At 40.9% G+C, this 20,978-nt stretch overlaps 1 protein-coding gene across 4 annotated transcripts in view; it reads left to right on the top strand.

Moving 5' to 3' along the window:
- The window catches only part of MICU1 (mitochondrial calcium uptake 1), a 295,337-nt gene that overhangs the window by 242,127 nt on the left and 32,232 nt on the right, over positions 1-20,978 (top strand). For all 4 annotated transcript variants that reach the window (XM_011991109.1, XM_011991108.1, XM_011991110.1 and 1 more), the window contains one exon: positions 13,853-13,961. In XM_011991109.1, the coding sequence (XP_011846499.1) occupies positions 13,853-13,961 (109 nt within the window). The remainder of the gene's footprint in view (positions 1-13,852; positions 13,962-20,978) is intronic.

The raw sequence follows: 20,978 nt of genomic DNA, 5'->3' as shown, positions 1-20,978 counted from the left end.
CACCACTTCACTCCAGCGTGGGAGAAAGAATGAAACTCCATCTCAAAAAAAAGAAAAAGAAAAAAAAAAGAAAAGATGATAGGACTGAGTCAGCATCTGAGAGTGAGATGAACAAATAGAAGCAGAGACCAGTTAAAAGGTCAGGCCTCATTGGGCACCGTGGCTCATGCCTGTAATCCCAGCACTTTGGGAGGCTGAGGCGGGAGAATCAAAGTTGAAGACTTGCCACAATGTAAGATGTGTCTTTTATTTTTATATTTTTTTTCTTTTTATTTATTTATTTTTTTTGAGACAGAGTTTCACCATTGTTGCCCAGGCTGGAATGCAATGGCGCGATCTCGGCTCATTGCAACCTCCACCTCCTGGGTTCGAGTGATTCTCCTGCCTAGAAGTTCTCCTGCCCAGAAGTTCAAGACCAGCTTGGGCAAAGTGGCGAAACCTTGTCTCCACAAAAAGTACAAAAACTAGCCAGGCATGGTGGCATGTGCCTGTAGTCCCACCTACTCAGGAGACTGAGGTGGGAGGATCACCTGAGCTTGGGGAGGTTGAAGCTGCAGTTAGCTATAATCATGCTACTGCACTCCAGCCTGGGTGACGGAATGAGACCTTGCCTTAAAAAAATAAATAAAAATCGAGGCCTCTAAGAGAACACACACACACAAACACACAAAGCAGTGCTAAGGCTAGAACCCAGATCTTCTCATTCCCAGCCCAGTACTCTTCCCACTGGACAATGGCTACCATCTGACCATGACCAAGAATCTAACCTGGCACTAAAAATATTCCATGAGAGATTGCCAAGTGTATTAGTCCATTCTCTTGCTGCTAATAAGGACATACCGAGACTGGGTAATGTATAAAGGAAAGAAGTTTGATTTCATAGTTCCACATGGCTGGGGAGGCCTCACAATCATGGCGGAAGGCAAAGGAGAAGAAAAGACATGTCTTATGGCTGGGTGCGGTGGCTCACGCCTGTAATCCCAGCACTTTGGGAGGCCAAAGCGGGCGAATCACCTGAGGTCAGGAGTTGGAGACCAGCCTGAACAACATGGAGAAACCCGTCACTACTAAAAATCCAAAAAATTAGCCCGGCATGGTGGCGCATGCCTGTAATCCCAGCTACTCAGGAGGCTGAGGCAGGAGAATCACTTGAACCCAGGAGGCGGAGGTTGCGGTGAGCTGAGTTCGCGCCATCGCACTCCAGCTTCAGCAGTAAGAGCAAAACTCCGTCTCAAAAAAAATAAAAAGAAACAAAATGAAAAGACACATCTTACATTGAGGCAGGCAAGAAAGAAAGCATGTGCAGGGGAACTCCTTTTTGAAACCATCAGATCTTGTGAGACTTATTCACTATCGCAAGAACAGCACAGGGAAGATCTACCCTCATGATTCAGTTACCTTCCACCAGGTCTCTTCCACAACACATGGGCATTATGGGAGCTACAATTCGAGATTTGGGTGGGGACACAGCCAAACCATATGACCAAGGTAGTGTAGCATGGTAGGCATGAAGATGGAAAACTTGAGATCAACTTCTGCCTCAGAGGTTTCCATAGTCATTAGACAAATCACTTAACCTTATTGGCCTCCTGAATTGAGAGGCTTATCCTAGATGCTTGCTGTAAGGCCCTTCTAGCTTTAAAGATTCAATAATTGAAAATAAGATAGAGGATTGCTAGTGCTTGTCCCAGTTTTCCTAGTTAGTCTTTGTGCAAGAAATCTTGTATGCATAGCATTGCCCCAACTTGGTGGAAAGCCCTTCTTATCAGCCAGACTTTTTCCTCCTTGTCTTGGATGTTGAAAAGTTGAAAGGACCTCTGAACCAGGCTGTGGGCTGCAAATGAGGGCAGGCTGGACTCTGAGAGGAAGTGTCAGCTTCTGTGAACTCAGTGCAGCCTTTTCCCACAGCACGTGTTTTCTTGGCTGTGGGGAAAACTCATCATTAATGGAAAGTGACAGAGAAAAAACATTTATCTCCCATAGAGCACTTCTACACTACCCAGTACTTAGCTCATGTCTGTTGGAAATCGTAATTTCAAAAAACTGATTACGAATGTATAGGTGGATTTTTTAGCCCCTATGCTGGAAATATAGTATTTGCATTCAGACATGCTCCTTTATTTTGACCAGGCTTATTTTTAAATGTTGGTCCAGATATTGATTTTACTTTAATTATCTATCATGACAGATGAATTCATATTTCATTATGAATTTATACTTAAAAGCAATAAATTGGGCATTGGAGACATCTCCCTTGAAGGAACAGAGTATTTGAGCATTGACAGGAGTTAATTTAGGATCCGAAGACCTTGCAAAAGAGCTCTAAAATGAAAGGACAAATTTTGTCAGATGATGAAAATCTGCAGTGTTAAATTACTTTTGGCCCAGAATTTCTAGCCTGTGTTAGCAACGAGATTAAGATTGATTGTCCTCTCATGTTGATTAAATAGTTTGTGAACATAGCAATTAACTAAAGTGAGTGTCATTGAAGGGCCTTTGCTCCTAAGGTTACGAGTCCATCTCTCTAGGACCATTTCCTATAAAAGGGGAATCGCCATCTGCTTTCTAATTGCTTCTTTTATTCCACTTTGGATTTGTTAACATGAAAATCTAAGTTTTCATTTGGCTGACATTAATCAATTTCTGTGTGAGGTTCTGTATCAAGATATCAAACAAGACCTAAGAGGTTGAAGGTCCTAATGGTGGTATTAAGTTTTTGCTTATAAATTAATGACCATGAAATGTTTCACAGCCATTTTTCTCTTTCTTTCTAGCAGCCTTGTTAGATACTGTGCTTTTGAGAATATAGAGACAGAAAGAGAAGTTAATAACCCATTCAGAGTCTGGTCTAAAATCCAAGGCTTCCTATTCCAGATCTTGTCTTTTCCATAAGAAAGTGCTTTTCTCCTAATCATACTGTTCCTCTAAAGCAGTGCTTCTCTACAATGGGATCACTTGAGGAATTTTTAAGGAGTGTGGTTGTTTGGGCCCTCTTCAAATCAATTAAATCAGAGGCTCAGTAGGTGAGTCCGGGCATCAGTGGTTTGGGGGTTTCTTAACCCTCTGCATGAGAAATTCCAGAAGTGTTTCTTAAAGGGTGATATGGTTTGGCTGTGTCCCCACCCGGATCTCATGTTGAATTGTAGTTCCCATCATCCCCATATGTCCTGGGAGGGAACAGGTGGAGCTAATTGAATCATGGGGCAGTTTCCCCCAGCCTGTTCTCATGACAGTGAGTTAGTTCTCATGAGATCTCATGGTTTTATAAAAGGCTTCCCCCTTCACCAGGTACTCATTCTTCTTCCTGCTGCTATGTGAAGAAGGATATGTTTGCTTCCCCTTCTACCATGACTGTAAGTTTCCTGAGGTATCCCTAGCCCTGCAAAACTGTGAGTCAATTAAACCTTTCCTTTATAAATTACCCAGTCTCAGGTATGTCTTTATGAACAGCAAAGAACGGACTAATACAAAGGGTTCCTAGGTAAATCTAATGTGCAGCTAGGCTTGTGAGTCACTGCCCTGGAGATACAATGCTCCATCAGTGTCCCTAGCTGTTTTATCCCTAAGTAATAGTTTGAAGAACTGGGGAACCTGCCATGCTTGATGAAAATTACTCTATTGATTCTCTGAACAACCACTATGTTTTTATTTAACAAAGAGTTTTCTGAGACTTCATAAATGTAATTCACAGTGGTGATCCTCTATGAGTGCAGAAGCTACTAATAACTTCTTAAGGATGAAATTGAAAATTATAACTCAGTTCAATGGCAGATATTGCTGTGTATAAGACACTAAGCCAGATGCTGTGAAAAAGACCATCCGTTATCCTTACAACTATATATATTTCTTTTCTTTTTCTTGTTTTTTTTTTTTTGAGATGGAGTCTCGCTCTGTTACCCAGGCTGGAGTGCAGTGGCCTGATCTCGGCTCACTGCAAGCTCCACCTCCCAGGTTCACGCCATTCTTCTGCCTCAGCCTCCCGAGTAGCTGGGACTACAGGTGCCCACTGCCACACCCAGCTAATTTTTTTGTATTTTTAGTAGAGATGGGGTTTCACTGTGTTAGCCAGGATGGTCTCAATCTCCTGACCTTGTGATCCGCCCACCTTGGCCTCCCAAAAATGCTGGGATTACAGGTGTGAGCCACTGCACCCAGCACAACTATACCTATTTCTTAAGTCTGTAATAGTCTAGTAAGAGAAAAATATGTATGCAAAGAACTCTATAATTCTATATTCACATTTATATTCAATATTTATTGAGCACCTACTATGTGCCAAGCACTCTTCTAAATACTGGGAATGCAGTAGTGAGCACACCAGTGTCTGCCTCAGAGAACTTAGCATTCCTACTGGAATGAAACAGATTTTAAACAAATGTAAAGCAAGGCAACTCACTTAGCTTTGAGCTTCTTGAAAGCCGTGCCTTACTCATCTTTGCATGTCCTCCGTATGGTGGTAAGTGCTTGTCAAATGCAATGATAAATGTGTTGAGTACTCTATTAAAGGTATGAGATCTTTTTGAAGCACTAAGGAGGAAGATTAGAACCAGCGGAAGAGACCGAGTAAGATTTCTTGGAGGAAGTACAATTCAAGTTTGGTCTTAAATGTGGAGTAGAATTTTGACAAGCAGAAGCTTATAAAGACATTTGCTTTTGCTAAGTGTTTCCTGTCATAACCCTATCCCCGACAGCCTTCTGTGTATATGATTGCTTATTAATTCTGCTACTAGCCATTAAGCAGTTAGTACTTATCAAACAGTTCTAATAAAACTATTAGATGATTAAGTTTTCATATCATCTGTGGATAATATATGTGAGCTCACCTTTTTCACTTATTCTCAGATATTTGATCCACGTTAGTCATCTGTAGAATATCAGATTCTAGAAATTGCTAGCATACCCCTTGAAAACTCATTAACTCCAAATATTAGGTGCCTGCCAGTCACTATGTAGTATAGCATGTGAGATGTGGCCATAAAACTAAAAAGTCTAGAACTCTACTTTTTTTTTTTTTTTTTTTTTTTTTTTTTTTTTTTTTACTAATTAGCTTTGAAACCTGCACTTCCCCCAAAGGAGTACTAAGCTATGAATTACTGTAGGAGATTTAGTTTTATGAGTTTTCCCTCTATTACTTTCCTGACAATGAATTTCATTTACATCAACTTTTCCTCTATTCCCTATCCCTCAAGATCCTACATATTCTAGCATTCCAGAGAAGACAGCCTACTTCAGAGCTTAGTAGAATAAATGCATTATCACTAGTTCTGTAGTAATTAGCCTGCCAAATTACTAAGCACTCATACCTACCACTTACGGAGTACTTTCTGTGTACTAGACATTTTACATACCTTATCTATCTACCTGCTTGGTAGATATTAGATAGAATTATCATTTTTCAGGTGAGAAATAGTCCTCTGAGCCTTAGTTATTAACCTGAGATCACACGCTATCTTAGGAAGGTGGCACCAGGGTTCAAAGCTTTATTCTTATTCCAGAGTCCATAATCTTCTTACTAATCATCCTGTTTGTTGCCACTCCTTATTCTCCATGGTTTAAATAAGCACAAGTTTTTAGGGAAACAAAACCAGTGTTGCCAGATTCCAGCCTAAGATTCTTAGGAAGATAGCTAGAAAGGTAAGTTATGGAAGCAGATGGTGGAGGACCGTAAATCCCAGGCTGAAGAAGTTTGGGGGTTTATCCAGTTGATAGTAGGAAATCATGGACATGTTGTGAGTGGAAGAGATGAAGATATGAAGAAAGTGTTGTTTCAGAAAGATTAGATACTTGTAGAAATATAAGTAACAGAAATGGTATAATTTCCCCTGCTCCCAGGCAACAGTTGAAGAAAAGTCTGGGGTTTGCAATAGGAAGATGCTTTATTAGAGCAAGACAGGCATAGTAATACCTCTGAAAGGTACCCAAGAAATAAGTAACATGGGCCACATGTAGGACAGTGTTCAGAAAGAATTGCTTTGTACCTGGTATAAAAATATTAATTAAAATTGTTTTAAAACTAGGCAGGAGAGGCCGGGCGCAGTGGCTCACGCCTGTAATCCCAGCACTTTGGGAGGCCAACGTAGGTGGATCACCTGAGGTCAGGAGTTCAAGACCAGCCTGGCCAACATGACGAAAGCACATCTCTACTAAAAATACAAAAAATTAACCAGCCATGGTGGCAGGTGCCTGTATTCCCAGCTACTTGGGAGGCTAAGGCAGGAGAATTGCTTGAACCTGGGAGGCGAAGGTTGCTCCATTGCACTCCAGCCTAGACAACAGAGTGAGACTCTGTCTCAAAAAAAAAAAAAGCTAAGCAGGAAATTGAGCAGAGGATACATGACAAGATTGTTGAGAGGCATGGGGTATAAGGAAGGAAGGAGACTGTTTTCTTCAGTGGGCCACAGGCAGAACTTGGGCAATTAGATTGGCTCCTGGTAGATGGATTTGCTATGACTGATTAAAAGGCAGGATGAGGGAATCATCCATTACAGTGTGTTTGCACTCATCATGGCCTGTCAGCACTAGATATCTCGCTTTACAGCTGACTCCAGAGGAAGCTACATTTTCCTTTTCTCATCTACACTGACTGCTTTGTATTTTTTAACAACTTTTTTCGAGGTATAATTTATATACTATAAGTTATCCATTTTAACTGTACAATTCAGTGATTTTTTAGTAATTTTAGTGATTTTTAGTAAATTTGCAGTTATGCAATTATCACTGCCATTCAGTTTTAGAACATTTCCATCACACCAAAAAGATCCCTCTTGCTAGCTTTCAGTCATTTCTACCTAGCCCCAGACAATTACTCATTTCTACCCTAGCCCCAGACAACTATAAAACGGCTTTCAGTCTCTATAGACTTGCATTTACTGGACATTTCATATAAATGCAATAATATAGTAAGATAGTCTTTTGTGTCTGGCTTCTTTTACTTAGCACAATATTTTTAAAGTTTATGTAGATGCTTATATTAATAGTTTATTATTTTATATTGCAGAAGAGTAAATGGCATTTTATTGCTTAGATAAATTTTATTTATCCATTCACATTTGGATTGTTTCCAGTTTTGGGCTATTAGGAATGATGCTGCTGTGAACATTGCATAGAAGTCATCCTGCAGACCTGTGTTTTCATTTTTGTTGAAGATTCCTAGGAGTGAAGTAGCTGGGTTATATGGTAAATTTAATTTTTTGAGAAACTGCTAAACCGTTTTCCAAAGTGGCGGAACCATTTTACATTTCCACGTGAATGTACAAGAGTTCCAGTTTCTCCACACCCTCATCAACACCTGTTATTGTCTGTCTTCTTTCTTACAGTCATTCTGATAGGTGTGTAGTGGTATATCATTGTGATTTTAATTTGTATTTTCCTAATGGTGCTAAGCATTGTTTCATGTACTTATTAGCCTTTCACTTGTCTTGTTTGGTAAACTGTCTATTCACATCTTTTTAAAATCAGGTTGTTGGACTTCCCATATATTGAGTTATAATAGTTGTTTATATAATTCTGGATACAAGTCCTTTTTTATTATTATTTTTTTGAGACAGGATCTCCCTCTGTCGCCCAGGCTAGAGTGCAGTGGCGCAATCTTAGCTCACTTGAACCTCTGCCTCCCAGGTTCGAGCATTTCTCCTGCCTCAGCCTCCTGAGTCACTGGGATTACCAGGCGCCCCCCAGTACAGCCTGGCTAATTTTTGTATTTTTAGTAGAGACAGGATTTCACCGTATTGGTTAGACTGGTCTCGAACACCCTACCTCAGGTGATCCACCTGCTTTGGTGTCCCAAAGTGCTGGGATTACAGGTGTGAGCCACCGTGCCTGACCTGGATTCAAGTCCTTTATCAAATATATGATTTTCAAGTGTTTTCTCCTAGCTTGTGATTTTTCTGTTTTCTCATTATTTTGAAGCCCAAATTTTTTAAATTTTGATGAAGTCTAACCAATCAGTTTTTTTTCCTTTATGGATTGTGCTTTGGGTGTCATCTAAGAACTCTTGCCTTAGTCAGGGTCATGAAGATTTTCTCCTGTGTGTGTTTTTTTGTTTGTTTATTTGTTTTTTGAGACGGAGTCTCGCTCTGTCGCCCAGGCTGGAGTGCAGTGGCCAGATCGCAGCTCACTGCAAGCTCCGCCTCCCGGGTTTATGCCATTCTCCTGCCTCAGCCTCCGGAGTAGCTGGGACTACAGGCGCCTGCCACCTCGCCCGGCTAGTTTTTTGTAATTTTTAGTAGAGATGGGGTTTCACCATGTTAGCCAGGATGGTCTTGATCTCCTGACCTCGTGATCCGCCCGTCTCGGCCTCCCAAAGTGCTGGGATTATCCTATGTGTTTTTTTGTTTTTGTTTTTGTTTTTGTTTTGAGACAGAGTTTCACTGTTGCCCAGGCTGGAATGCAGTGGCATGATCTTGGCTCACTACAACCTCCACCTCCTGGGTTCACGCAATTCTCATTCCTCAGCCTCCTGAGTAGCTGGGACTACAGGCGCGTACCACCATGGCTGGCTAATTTTTGTATTTTTAGTAGAGACAGGGTTTTGCCATGTTGACCAGCTGATCTCAAACTTCTGGGCTCAAGTGATCTGCCCACCTTGGCCTCCCAAAGTGCTGGGATTACAGGCCAGCACTTTGGGCTGAGCCACTGTGCTCAGCATCTCCTGTGTTTTCTTCTAAAAGTTTTATCCACTGCTTTTTTTTTTTTTGGAGACAGAGTTTTGCTCATGTCACCCGAGCTGGAGTACAATGGCGCGATCTTGGCTCACTCCTACCTTTGCCTCCCAGGTTCAAGCAATTCCCCTGCCTCAGCCTCCTGAATAGCTGGGATTACAGGCGTGCACCACCATGCCCAGATAATTTTGTATTTTTAGTAGAGACAGGGTTTCACCATGTTTGGCCAGGCTGGTCCCGAACTCCTGACCTCAGGTGATCCACCTGCCTCGACCTCGCAAAGTGCTGGGATTACAGGCGTGAGCCACCACACCCGGCCCTGCTTTTAGTTTTGAGAGACAATTCTATTTACTTGCTTAACGACTTCCTAATGTTAAATTAATTTTTAAACATCCTAAAGAAGTATATCTATTGTCTACAAACTATTATTAATCTTATCTTCTTTTTATAGTCACCTAGAGCCCGGTTTTATATAAGTCCATCTTTCCAAAGGTAAATAGATAACCAGTTTGTTGAACAGTTAGTCACAGTAACTCCTCTAAGAGATAGTTCCTTTTGACTATTATGTCTGCAGTTCTAGTCACCTGCCAATAGATTGTTTCATAAGCTGTAGCCTTCATGTCCAAACAACTCAATTTGCAATAAGCATATCCTTTCACTTTCCATCTTACCAGCCATAAAGCTCATGTTATAGTCTTACTGTAGCTTTTTTCTAATAGCCCTCTGGATTTTTACTATAGTAGTTACCAAAAAAATAAGAATTTTGTGACTGACATCATCTTTTCTTTAAGGAGGTCTATCTAAATAGTAAGCTCCATAAAATCAAGGCCTGTGTCCAATGCAATTTCCCTCACTGTTCTTGGCATAATGCTAAGTGATTAGTAAGTGCTCAATAAAATTTTTTATTATATCTTTATGATAAAAGTATAGTGTTGTATATTTAGATTTAATAGTTATATAATGTGATTTGCAGCCCACTCTTTTTCTAAATCACCAAATGAATAGCCATTCAGTTTAGGTTGTTCTCTCTCTCTCTCTCTCTGTCCTCATAGAATTCACAGCATAAGCACTCCGGTCTTGAGCTGTAGTATTTGAGGTTTCACAGGGTTTGTTAGAAACTAACAAACAGGCCGGGCGTGGTGGCTCACGCCTGTAATCCCAGCACTTTGGGAGGCCGAGACAGGCGGATCACAAGGTCAGGAGATCGAGACCATCCTGGCTAACACGGTGAAACCCTGTCTCTACTAAAAATACAAAAAACTAGCCGGGCGAGGTGGCGGGCGCCTGTAGTCCCAGCTACTCGGGAGGCTGAGGCAGGAGAATGGCGTAAACCCGGGAGGCGGAGCTTGTAGTGAGCGGAGATCAGGCCACTGCACTCCAGCCTGGGTGACTGAGCGAGACTCTGTCTCAAAAAAAAAAAAAGAAACTAACAAACATTAGAGGTTGTTGATCATCAGAGTGGGAGACATTTCTTCTACCATGCCCTAACTGTTTTAGGACTTTTATGTTAACCTTTTAGCCTCAAATACCCTTTCAATAACTTAGTCCCATAACTCTCCAACTCCTACAGGATTTTATACCTTAATAAGAAAAAAGAGCTTTAGCATGTTGTGTATGAATGTGTGTTGTGTGTGGTAAAATACACATCTATTTCTGGAACCCGTTCATCTTCCCAAACCAGAACTCCTTACCATTGAATAATTAAATAATAGCTCCTCATTCTCCCTCTCCCAGCTGCTTACAACCACCATCTTTGACTACTCTCAGTACCTCGTATTAGTGCAGTCACATAGTACTATCTTTTGTCCTTTGTGGCTAGTGTATTTCACTTGGCATAATGTTTTCAAGGCCCATCATCCTGTAGCTTGTGTCAGAATCTTCTTCCTTTTAAAGGCTAGACAATATTCCATTGTGCGTATGCGCCGCGTTGTTTATCCATTCATCCGTCGGTAGACTTTTGGGTTGCTTCCACCTTTATGTGTCTTTTGATGGAAGGGAAAGGAAGATTATTAATGTGTCCGTCCATAAGCAATGATATTGTACAACCTGTACTTCTAATCCTATGGAATTGTCCTCTAAATTTGATTCTACCTAGTGCCTGCATTAAATAGCATACTATGGCATCCATAATGAGACCTAACTCTGGGTGCTCTAAGGCAAAGCCAAGAGAGTGACCTCAAATTAGGGAAAAAGCATATAATATAGGCCTTCTAGCCCACTACCAAAAATTACAGCCCTTGGTACATAGTAGGTACTCTATAAATGTTTGGTTTTTGTTTTTTCGTTGTTTTGTTTTGTTTTGAGATGGAGTTTCACTCTTGTTGCCCAGGGTGGAGTGCAGTGGCACAGTCTCGACTCACTGCAGCCTCCATCTCCCATGCTCACCTCTCCTGCCTCAGCCTCCCAAGTAGCTGGGATTGCAGGCATGTACCACCACACCCAGCTAATTTTTTTGTATTTTTAGTAGAGATAGGATTTCTCCATGTTAGTCAGGCTGATCTCGAACTCCCAACCTCAGGTGATCTGCCCGCCTCGGCCTCCCAAAGTGCTGGGATTACAGGTGTGAGCCACCACACCCGGCCGGTACTCTATAAATGTTTGAATAAATGCTAAGTACAGATGAACCACTGTTCATAATTGCCAAAAGTTGGAAACAGCCCAAATAGAATAAATAAACAAATCGTGGTATATTCACACAATGAAATACTTTATAGCAATAAAAATTGATGAACTACAGATACACACAAAAACATGAACAAATCTTAAAGAGAGAAGCATATATAACAGAATGCCTACTCCATGATTCCATTTCTGCTGTTCCACAGTAGATAAAATTAAGCAATGGTTTTTGTAAATATGCTATTTACTTATAAAAATGCTATTTTTAAAAAAGCAAGGAAATGAATTCCCTAAAAGTCAGAATAGTGGTTATTGTCAGTAGGGGTTGGGCAGGGCCTGGAGTTTATGATTAGGAAGGGGCATGTTGTGGGGAGAGAGGAGGCTTCTGAGATGCTGCTAATAGTCTGTTCCTTGACCTAAATGAAGGTTCTATGGGTGTTCACTTTCATCAGTTTGATAAGTTGTACATTTATGTTTTATGTGCCTTTCTATATAGTCATCATATTCCACAATAAAGTTTTTTAAGTTCTATGATTCTAAGGGAAAAAAAAAACATAAAATATCATGTGACATAATCATACAGTCTTTTTTATTGTGTTTTGTTTTTGAGACAGCGTCTAGCCCTGTCACCCAGGCTGGAGTGCTGTGGCATGATCTCAGCTCCCTGCAACCTCTGCCTCCCAGGCTCAAGCGATCCTCCCACCTCAGCCTCCCAAATAGCTGGTCCTACAGGCACACGACACCACACTCACTAACTTTTTTTGTATTTTTTGTAAAGATGAGGTTTCGCCATGTTGCCCAGGCTGGTCACTGAGCTCAAGCGATTCTCCTGCCTTGGCCTCCCAAAGTGCTGGAATTACAGGCATGAATCATGCACCCAGCCTCATACAGTCTTTTAGCTTTCAGTTTGATGAGATGAGAAACATACAATTGACCCAGTTTGGAGAGTACCAGGAAAGAACTGTAGATTGTATTAAGATTTGCTTATTACTGAGTTCCTGGTGTGAGTTCCTGGGCTCTGCAGTTTGGGAAAATGAAAATTGCAAGAGGAGCAGCACTAAGTAGAAGCCAGTCTACATCTGCAGCCCTTTAAGGACCTGATGCTTCATTAAAAGGCATTAACATCAGTGTCTGGGACATCTAGGACATTTCCCAGTGTTTTCCTTTCTTAGAAACTGCATTTATTTCTATCACAGCATGATACGTGGGAAGCGGGGAAAAGGCAAATAGGACGAATCTTCCTCCCAATAAAAGAATTCCCAGTAGCCCCTATTTCTATAACTACTTTTTCTCGATCCATCATAGAAAGTAGAATTAGAGATCAGCAAGTCTTTGAACAGCTTTTGAAAAAAAGTCTTCATTCACAGAATATCATTAGATTAAAGTTAAGTGGCAAATTACTTTGTGAGTAGCTTTTAATTTGAGATAATGAACAGCTTCCCCATTACTTGGGTTTTGCTAAATACCAACACCCTTCCCCTGCGTATCACTGACTTTGGTGATTCTTTAATTAGCTTAAGCCTCAAAAAGCTTAGCTGGCCTGTGAGCAGACTATTAAACTGGAAGTCCTGACTCTGATTTTACTTCTTAAGATGTATAACAGGTCAAGTAGCTATAGCCCAATTAGGAAGTGTCATAATTGATAGTGTGTCTAATTGGAGAGCATAGTTAGAAATATTTTCATTAGGCCAGGTGCAGTGGCTCAGACCTGTAATCTCAGCGCTTTGGGAGGCTGAGGTAGGTGAATCACCTGAGGTCAGGAGTTCAAGACCAGTCTGGCCAACATGATGAAACCCTGTTTCTACTAAAAATATAAAAATTAACTGGGCATGGTGGTGCGCACCTGTAATCCTAGCTACTCAGGAGGCTGAGGTAGAAGAATTGCTTCAACCTGGGAGGCAGAGGTTGCAGTGAGCCGAGATCATGCCGTTGCCCTCCAGCCTGGGCGACAGAGCAAAACTCTGTCTCAAAAAAAGAAAAAAAGAAATATTTTCATTAAGATACTCAGCCATCGGCCGGGCGCGGTGGCTCAAGCCTGTAATCCCAGCACTTTGGGAGGCCGAGACGGGCGGATCATGAGGTCAGGAGATCGAGACCATCCTGGCTAACACAGTGAAACCCCATCTCTACTAAAAATACAAAAACTTAGCCGGGCGAGGTGGCGGGCGCCTGTAGTCCCAGCTACTCGGGAGGCTGAGGCAGGAGAATGGCGTGAACCCGGGAGGCGGAGCTTGCAGTGAGCTGAGATCCGGCCACTGCACTCCAGCCTGGGTGACAGAGCGAGACTCCGTCTCAAAAAAAAAAAAAAAAGATACTCAGCCATCACTGTAAGCAGCTTTGTCAGATTTTACGTGTGAAAGGGAAGCAGCTAGCCAGTTTGCCTTTCTCAGGGTAGAATTCAAGAGGTTTGTTCCCCTGCTATTTAAGAGTTTGACATTTCTTGACTAATTTATTCCATTTCTGTTCCAGACATGAGCATAAAGTTCTGATTTGCAGACGTGAATCACACCTGTGCATATTGTGCTGCTTTTTGTTATAGGTCCTGCCTTACCTTGCTGTCTTTCCTCTTTCAGGGTCTGACATTTCAGGAGGTGGAGAACTTCTTTACTTTCCTAAAGAACATTAATGATGTGGACACTGCACTGAGTTTTTACCATATGGCTGGAGCATCTCTTGATAAAGGTAATGAAACTCAAAAGGTGTTTTTTGGAAGGTATGAACATTGGATCTGTAATCTCTTAGGTGACTGCCCCTCCTGAACAGTAAAAGGTAAGTTTTTCTTGGCATCCTTGAAATGTGTTTTGATTTGTTGACATTGTATGAGCTTTGCATTTCACCCTGAGATGCCAAGTTCAGTGAATATATTTTCTTGTGCTAAGGCTGTAGTCTGGGCAGGTGCCCATCTTTAAATGACTAACCTTGAAAATAAGCATCTAAGCTAAGGCACAGGGCATGAAGCTGCAGAACTTCCCCCATCTGAGCGAGAGTCATTATATATACAGTGTGAAGCTAAAGTCACTATACAATTTAAGTTACGTCTTTGATGAGAAGGAATGCTTTAGTTTATTTCTTATATTAAGACTTTTTTTTAAGATAATATGACTCTGAGAATAGCACCCCCGCTCCTTTGGCTTACTTCATAGAAATTCAGTTACAGTTTGTACAGGCAACGTGAGAGCACAGAGGAATTGAAAGCACAATTTTTCCCCCAACGTTTCATTATGAAAATTTTTAAACATTCAGAACAGTTGAAATAATTATTTAAATAACATCCACATATTCAGCTCAGTTGACTTTTTGCTATATTTGCTTGATCGGATGACTGTGCATATTTTCATCTCTCTAAGTAATCATCGATCTTATTTGACATGTTCAAAGTAAGTTGCAGACGTTAAGTATACTTCACTCCCAATTACTTCAGTATGAATATTAACTAAAGTTCAAGATTCATTTAAAGTTCTTTCAGGCCCCTTCAGTTTTTGCCCCCACTCACCAAGAGGCAACCTTTGTACTGTATAGTTTTCCACCGTAGATTAGCTTTGCGTTTTCTAGAACTCCATACAATGGAATTATATAAATGTACACTCCTTCTAAGGTTTCACTCAATGTTTTTGAGATCCATCTCCGTCGTGTGTCAGTAGTTTAATCCTTTCTTATGATGAGTAGTAACCCACTGTATGAATATGGTCAGGTGTGGTGGTTCATGCCTGTAATCCGAGCACTTTGGGAGGCCAAGGCAGGCGGATCACCTGAGGTCAGGAGTTCGAGACCAGCCTGGTCAACATGGCAAAACTCCATCTCTACTGAAAATACAAAAATTAGCCAGGCATGCTGGCGTACGTCTATAGTCCCAGCTGCTCGGGAGGCTGAGGCAGGACAATTGCTTGAATCTGAGAGGCAGAGGTTGCAGTGAACCAAGATTGTGCAGGATTGCTTGAGCCCAGGAGTTTGAGACCAGCCTGGGCAACATAGTCTCTCTCTTTTTTTTTTTTTTTTTTTTTTAATAAGGAGTATATGAACATATATGAAAGTCCTGAAATGTCAGCTATTGTAAATGCTGCCAACTTGGTCTTCTTTTTCAAGATTACTTTGGATATTCTAGGTTGTTTGTATTTCCATATAAATTTTAGAATCAGCTTGTCACTTTCTATGCAAAAAGAAGTGGAATTGTGATTACAGTAACACTGAGTATGTAGATCAATTTGGGAAGAATCAACACCTTAGTAATAATGCATCTTATAATTCATGAGCATAATGTATCTCCCCATTTTTTAAGGTCTCATTTTCTCTCAGCAGTGGTCTTAAAGTTTTATTAATACAGGTCTTGCACATATATTGTCAAAATTTATGCTTAAGTATTTTATGGTTTTTGATCCCATTATAAATGGAATTGGTTTTATTTTATTTTCTGATTGTTTGCTGCTAATATTAAAATATAACTTATTTTTATCTATTAATTTTATATTCTGTAATTTTGCTAAATTCACTTAGTCGTCTTGTAGATTCCTCAGGTTTTTCTGTGTAAATAATCCTTTCATCTTCAAACAGAGATAGTTTCATCTCCTTTTTTAAAAAACATTTATGGCTTTTTTTTTCTTGCTTTATCGCACTTGCTTACACCACCAGTACAATACTGAATAGAAGTGATGAGAGTGGACATCCTTGGCTTCTTTCTGAACTTTGGAGAAAAGTATTCAATATTGTACCATTAAATTGGATATTAGATTAGATTTTTCATAGTTGCTCATTGTCAGATTAAGAAAATAATATTCTCTTCCTCATTTGAAAAGGGTTTTTGTCATCAATGGCTCTTGTATTTTGTCAGATATTTTCTTTACGTATATTGAAATGATCATATGCCTTTTCTGCTTTATTCTTTTCATATGGTAGATGACATTGACTATTCCTTATCCTGAAATAAACCCAATTTGTAATGATGTGTTAGGTTTTTTAATGTATTACTAGACTTGATTTTCTAACATTTTGTTAAATATCGAGAGATATTGGTCTGTAATTTTATTTTATTTTTTGTAATGTCTTTTCAGGTTTTATATCAGAGTATTCTATCCTCATAAAATGAGTTAGGGACTGGGCACAGTGGCTCACACCTGTAATCCCAGCACTTTGGGAGGCCGAGGCAGATGGATCACCTGAGGTCAGGAGTTCAAGACCAGGCTGGCCAACATGGTGAAACCCCATCTCTACTAAAAATACAAAAAATTAGCTGGGCATGGTGGCAGGTGCCTGTAATCCCAGCTACTCAGGAGGCTGAGGCAGGAGAATCACTTGAACCTGGGAGGTGGAGGTTGCAGTGAGGCAAGATCGCGCCACTGCTCTCCAGCCTGGGTGACAAAAGCGAGACTCCATCTCAAAAAAAAGAAAAAGAAAAAAAGAAAAGAAACAGGGTATCAGTTGCCCAGGCTGAAATGCAGTGGTCCAATCACAGCTCATTGCACCCTCAAACTCCTAAGATCAAGCATCCTCCCACCTCAGCCTCCCCAGTAGCTCAAACTACAGGTGTGTGCCACTGCATCAGGCTAATTTTTTAATTTTGTGTAGAGATAGGATCTTACTATGTTTCCCAGACTGGTCTTGAATTCCTGGCCTCAAGCAATATTCCCACAACACTGGGATTACAGGCATGAGCCACCATGCCTGGTCCAAAACTTAACATCTTAAACACACATTTTTTTCTATCTCACATATTCTGAGGGTCAGGAATCAGGGTGCTACTTAGATGGGTTCTTTTCTTTTTTTTTTTTTTTTTTTTTTTTGATACGGAGTCTCACTCTGTTGCCCAGGCTGGAGTGCCGGGGCTCGATCTAAGCTCACTGCAACCTCTGCTGCCCTAGTTCAAGGGATTCTCCTGCCTCAGCCTCCCGAGTAGCTGGGATTACAGGCATGCGCCACCATGCCTGGCTAATTTTGTATTTTTAGTAGAGACAGGGTGTCTCCGTGTTGGTCAGGCTGGTCTTGAACTCCCGACCTCAGGTGATCTACCTGCCTTGGCCTCCCAAAGTGCTGGGATTACAGGCGTGAGCCACTGCACCAGGCTATATGAATTTTAAGTTATATTTTTGAAGAATTTGCCCATGTCATCTACGTTATTGAATTTATTGACATGAAGTTTTTCATAATATTCCATTATTATCCCTTTGATGTCTGTAGAATCTGAAATCCCCTTTTACTCCTACTGTTGGCAAATTATGATTTCTCTTTCTTTTTTAAAAAACTATTTCTTACTCAGTCTACCTAGGGGTTTAGCAATTTTGTTAATCTTTTCAAAGAACCAATTTTCAACTTTGTTAATCTTCTCTATGGTTTGTTGCCTACTGAGTTGATTTCTGCTCATACCTTTTTTGCTTATTCGTTCTACTTATTTTCAGTATATGTTATTTTATTTTTCTTTTTCTATGCTTTTTAAGACGGAACCTTACTTACCTTTTCTAAGATAAGCTTGTGAAGCTATACATTTCCCTATAAGCACTGCTTTAGTCTGGGCGTGGTGGCTCACACCTGCAATTCCATCACTTTGTAAGGTGGCTGGATCACTTGAGGCCAGGAGTTCGAGACCAGCCTGGCCAACAGGGTGAAACTGCATCTCTACTAAAAATACAAAAACTAGCCAGGCATGGTGGCACGCACCTGTAATCCCAGCTACTGGGGAGGCTGAGGCAGGAGAATTGCTCGAACCCAGGAGGCAGAGGTTACGGTGAGCTGAAATCTCACCACTGTACTCCATCTTGGGAGACAGTGGAAGGCTCTGTCTCCAAAAAAACAACAAAAAAACCACATAACCAAAAAATAAAAAACACACACACTGCTTTGTCTACTTTTCACAGTTTTGTTATGTGGTATTTTTTACATCATCCTGTTCAAAATATCTTCGATTTATTAGGTAAACTCATGGACTATTTAAAAGTATGTTTTTTAACTTACAAATATTTTGGGTTTGGCTGCATGTGGTGGCTCACACCTATAATCCCAACACTTTGGTAGGTCAAAGCAGGAGGATCACTTGAGGCCAGGAGTTCAAAGCCAGCCTGGGCAACATAGCAAGACCTTGTCGCTAAAAAAAATTAAACATTAATTCAAAGTAACTTTTTGTTTGCTTTTGAGACAGAGTTTCACTCTGTCGCCCAGGCTGGAGTGCAGTGGCGTGATCTCGGCTCACTGCAACCTCCGCCTCCTGGATTCAAGCAGTTCTTGGCCTCAGCCTCCCAAAAGCTGGGATTACAGGCGCCCACCATCACACCCGGCTAATTTATTTTTAGTAGAGACAGGGTTTCACCATCTTGGCCAGGGTGGTCTTGAACTCCTGACCTCATGATCCACCCACCACGGCCTCCCAAAGTGCTGGGATTACAGGTGTGAGCCACCACTCCTGGCCCCAGCTCAAGTTTTTATGTAGTATCACTTACCATCAATCTAAAAAACTTCCTTCCTTTCTTTCTTTCTCTCTTTCTTTCTTTCTTTCTTTCTTTCTTTCTTTCTCTTTCTCTCCTTCTCTCTTTCTCTCTTTCTCTCTTTCTCTCTTTCTTTCACAGGCACCTTGGCTCAAAGTGGTGCCATCTTGGCTCACTGCAGCCTCCATATCCCAGGCTCAAGCAGTCCTCCCACATCAGCTCCTGGTTAGCTGGGACCACAGGCACATGCCACCACACCTAGCAAATTTTTTTTAATTTTTTGTAGATAGTTTCACCATGTTGCCCAGGTTGGTCTCGAACTCCTGGGCTCAAGCAGTCTGTCTATCAGCCTCCCACAGTGGCTAGGATTACAGGCATGAGCCACCATGCCCAGCCGAACTTCCTTTATCATTTCCTGTAGTGCAGATCTGCTAGCAATGAATTATTTCAGTTTTTGGGTTATCTAAAAATGTGTTTATTTCACTGTTGATGACCACAATGTTTGATTTTTCAGTCTCTCCAAAGCACTAAGATTTTATCCATAGTCTTTTTCAGTATACCTAGAGTTTATTTGGGTCAAGTTTGAAGACTACAATCCAGTAGCATAGATTTAAGTTGCCCTGAATAAACACTCCAATTAGCAGCAGTTACAAGTGGGTTTTTTAGGAAGAGATAGTTTCTAATTTGTTTACTAAGAATTTACATTAAAATAACATAAGCTATTGATTGTGTATACATTGTTCTTTGTATCACAGATTCCAGGAACATGAAACGAACAGGTAAGGCAGCTAGTCAGGAACAAAATGCCTTTAAACAATTGTACCTGGCCATGGAATCGGGGACAGGGTTGTGACTGGAGTCCCATACTCCTGTCTCTGGGCTTGATAAATTGTGCACACCTCACATACCTGAGGCTGTTCTGAGTATGTTTCTTTTCCCATTCCCCCACTTTTTTTTTTTTTTAATCAGAAATCTTCCCATGGAAGCATTGATCAATCTCAGCTTAGATGAGACTGATAGACATTCTTCATCCCTGGCACTGGGAAGGCTCATTCCCAGATGGTCTTGACCTGCTTGGGACTGGGGAAGATATAGAACAATCTTGCTTGTTCAACTTTTTTTTTAGCAGATTCCTTAAGATTTTCTAATACAAGATCATGGTTCTCACTTATATATGGAATCTAAATAAAGTTGAACTCATACAAGCAGAAAGTAGAATGCTAGTCCCCAGGGGCTACAGGAGTCAGGGAAATGGGGAGTTATTTTGTTCAAAGGGTGCAAAGTTTCAGTTATGCAGGATGAAATAGTTCTAGAGAGTTAGTTTACACTATGGTGACTATAATTAGTAATCCTATTGTACACTTGAAATTTGCTAAGATCTTAAGAGTTTCTTATAATATACATACACAAAAAGGTAACTATGTGAAGTGATGGAATTGTTTTGTTTTTGTTTTTGTTTTTTTGAGACAGGGTCTCATTCTGTTGCCCAGGCTGGAGTGCAGTGGTACAATCTCTGCTTACTGCAACCTTCACCTTCCAGGTTCAAACGATTCTCCTGCCCCAGCCTCCCATGTAGCTGGGACTACAGTCACACACCACCACACCTGGCTAATGTTTGTATTTTTAGTAGGATGGGGTTTCGCCATGTTGGCCAGGCTGGTCTCAAACTCCTGACCCCAAGTGATCTGCCCAACTCAGCCTCCCAAAGTACTGGGATTACAGGCGTGAGCCACCGCACCTGGCCTGAAGCGATGGAAGTGTTAATTAGCTTGATTGTGGTAATTATTTCACAGTATATACATATGTCAACACATCACGTTGGATACTTTAAATATATACAATTTGTATTTGTCAATTACACCTCAGTAAAGCCAGGAAAAAATATAAGATCATTCCATCTGCAGACAGAGATGATTTACTTCTTCCTTTCTCCTCTGAATGCCTTTTATTTCATTTTATTGATCCACATAACTTCTTAAAATAGCATCTGTTTGTTTAAATTAGTACTTCCAAGCTGGGCTCAGTGGCACACACCTATAGTCCCAGCTACTCAGGTGGCTGAGGCAGGAGGATCTCTTGAGCCCAGGAGTGGTTTAAGGCCAGTCTGGGCGACCTAGCAAGACCTCATCTCTAATAATAATAATAATAGCATTTCCACTGATCTTTGAAGAATCTTTTGAAAAACAAGTTAATGATATCATGTAGGGGGGGTGTGTGTGTGTGTGTCTGTGTGTGTGTGTGTGTCTGTGTGTGTGTGTGTGTCTGTGTCTGTGTGTGTGTGTGTGTGTGTGTG

Source organism: Mandrillus leucophaeus, unplaced genomic scaffold, assembly GCF_000951045.1.
Source record: "Mandrillus leucophaeus isolate KB7577 unplaced genomic scaffold, Mleu.le_1.0 Scaffold39, whole genome shotgun sequence".
Lineage (NCBI taxonomy): Eukaryota > Metazoa > Chordata > Mammalia > Primates > Cercopithecidae > Mandrillus > Mandrillus leucophaeus.
The sequence above is the reverse complement of the archived record's forward strand: the minus strand, read 5'-3'. Positions and strand labels throughout refer to the sequence as shown.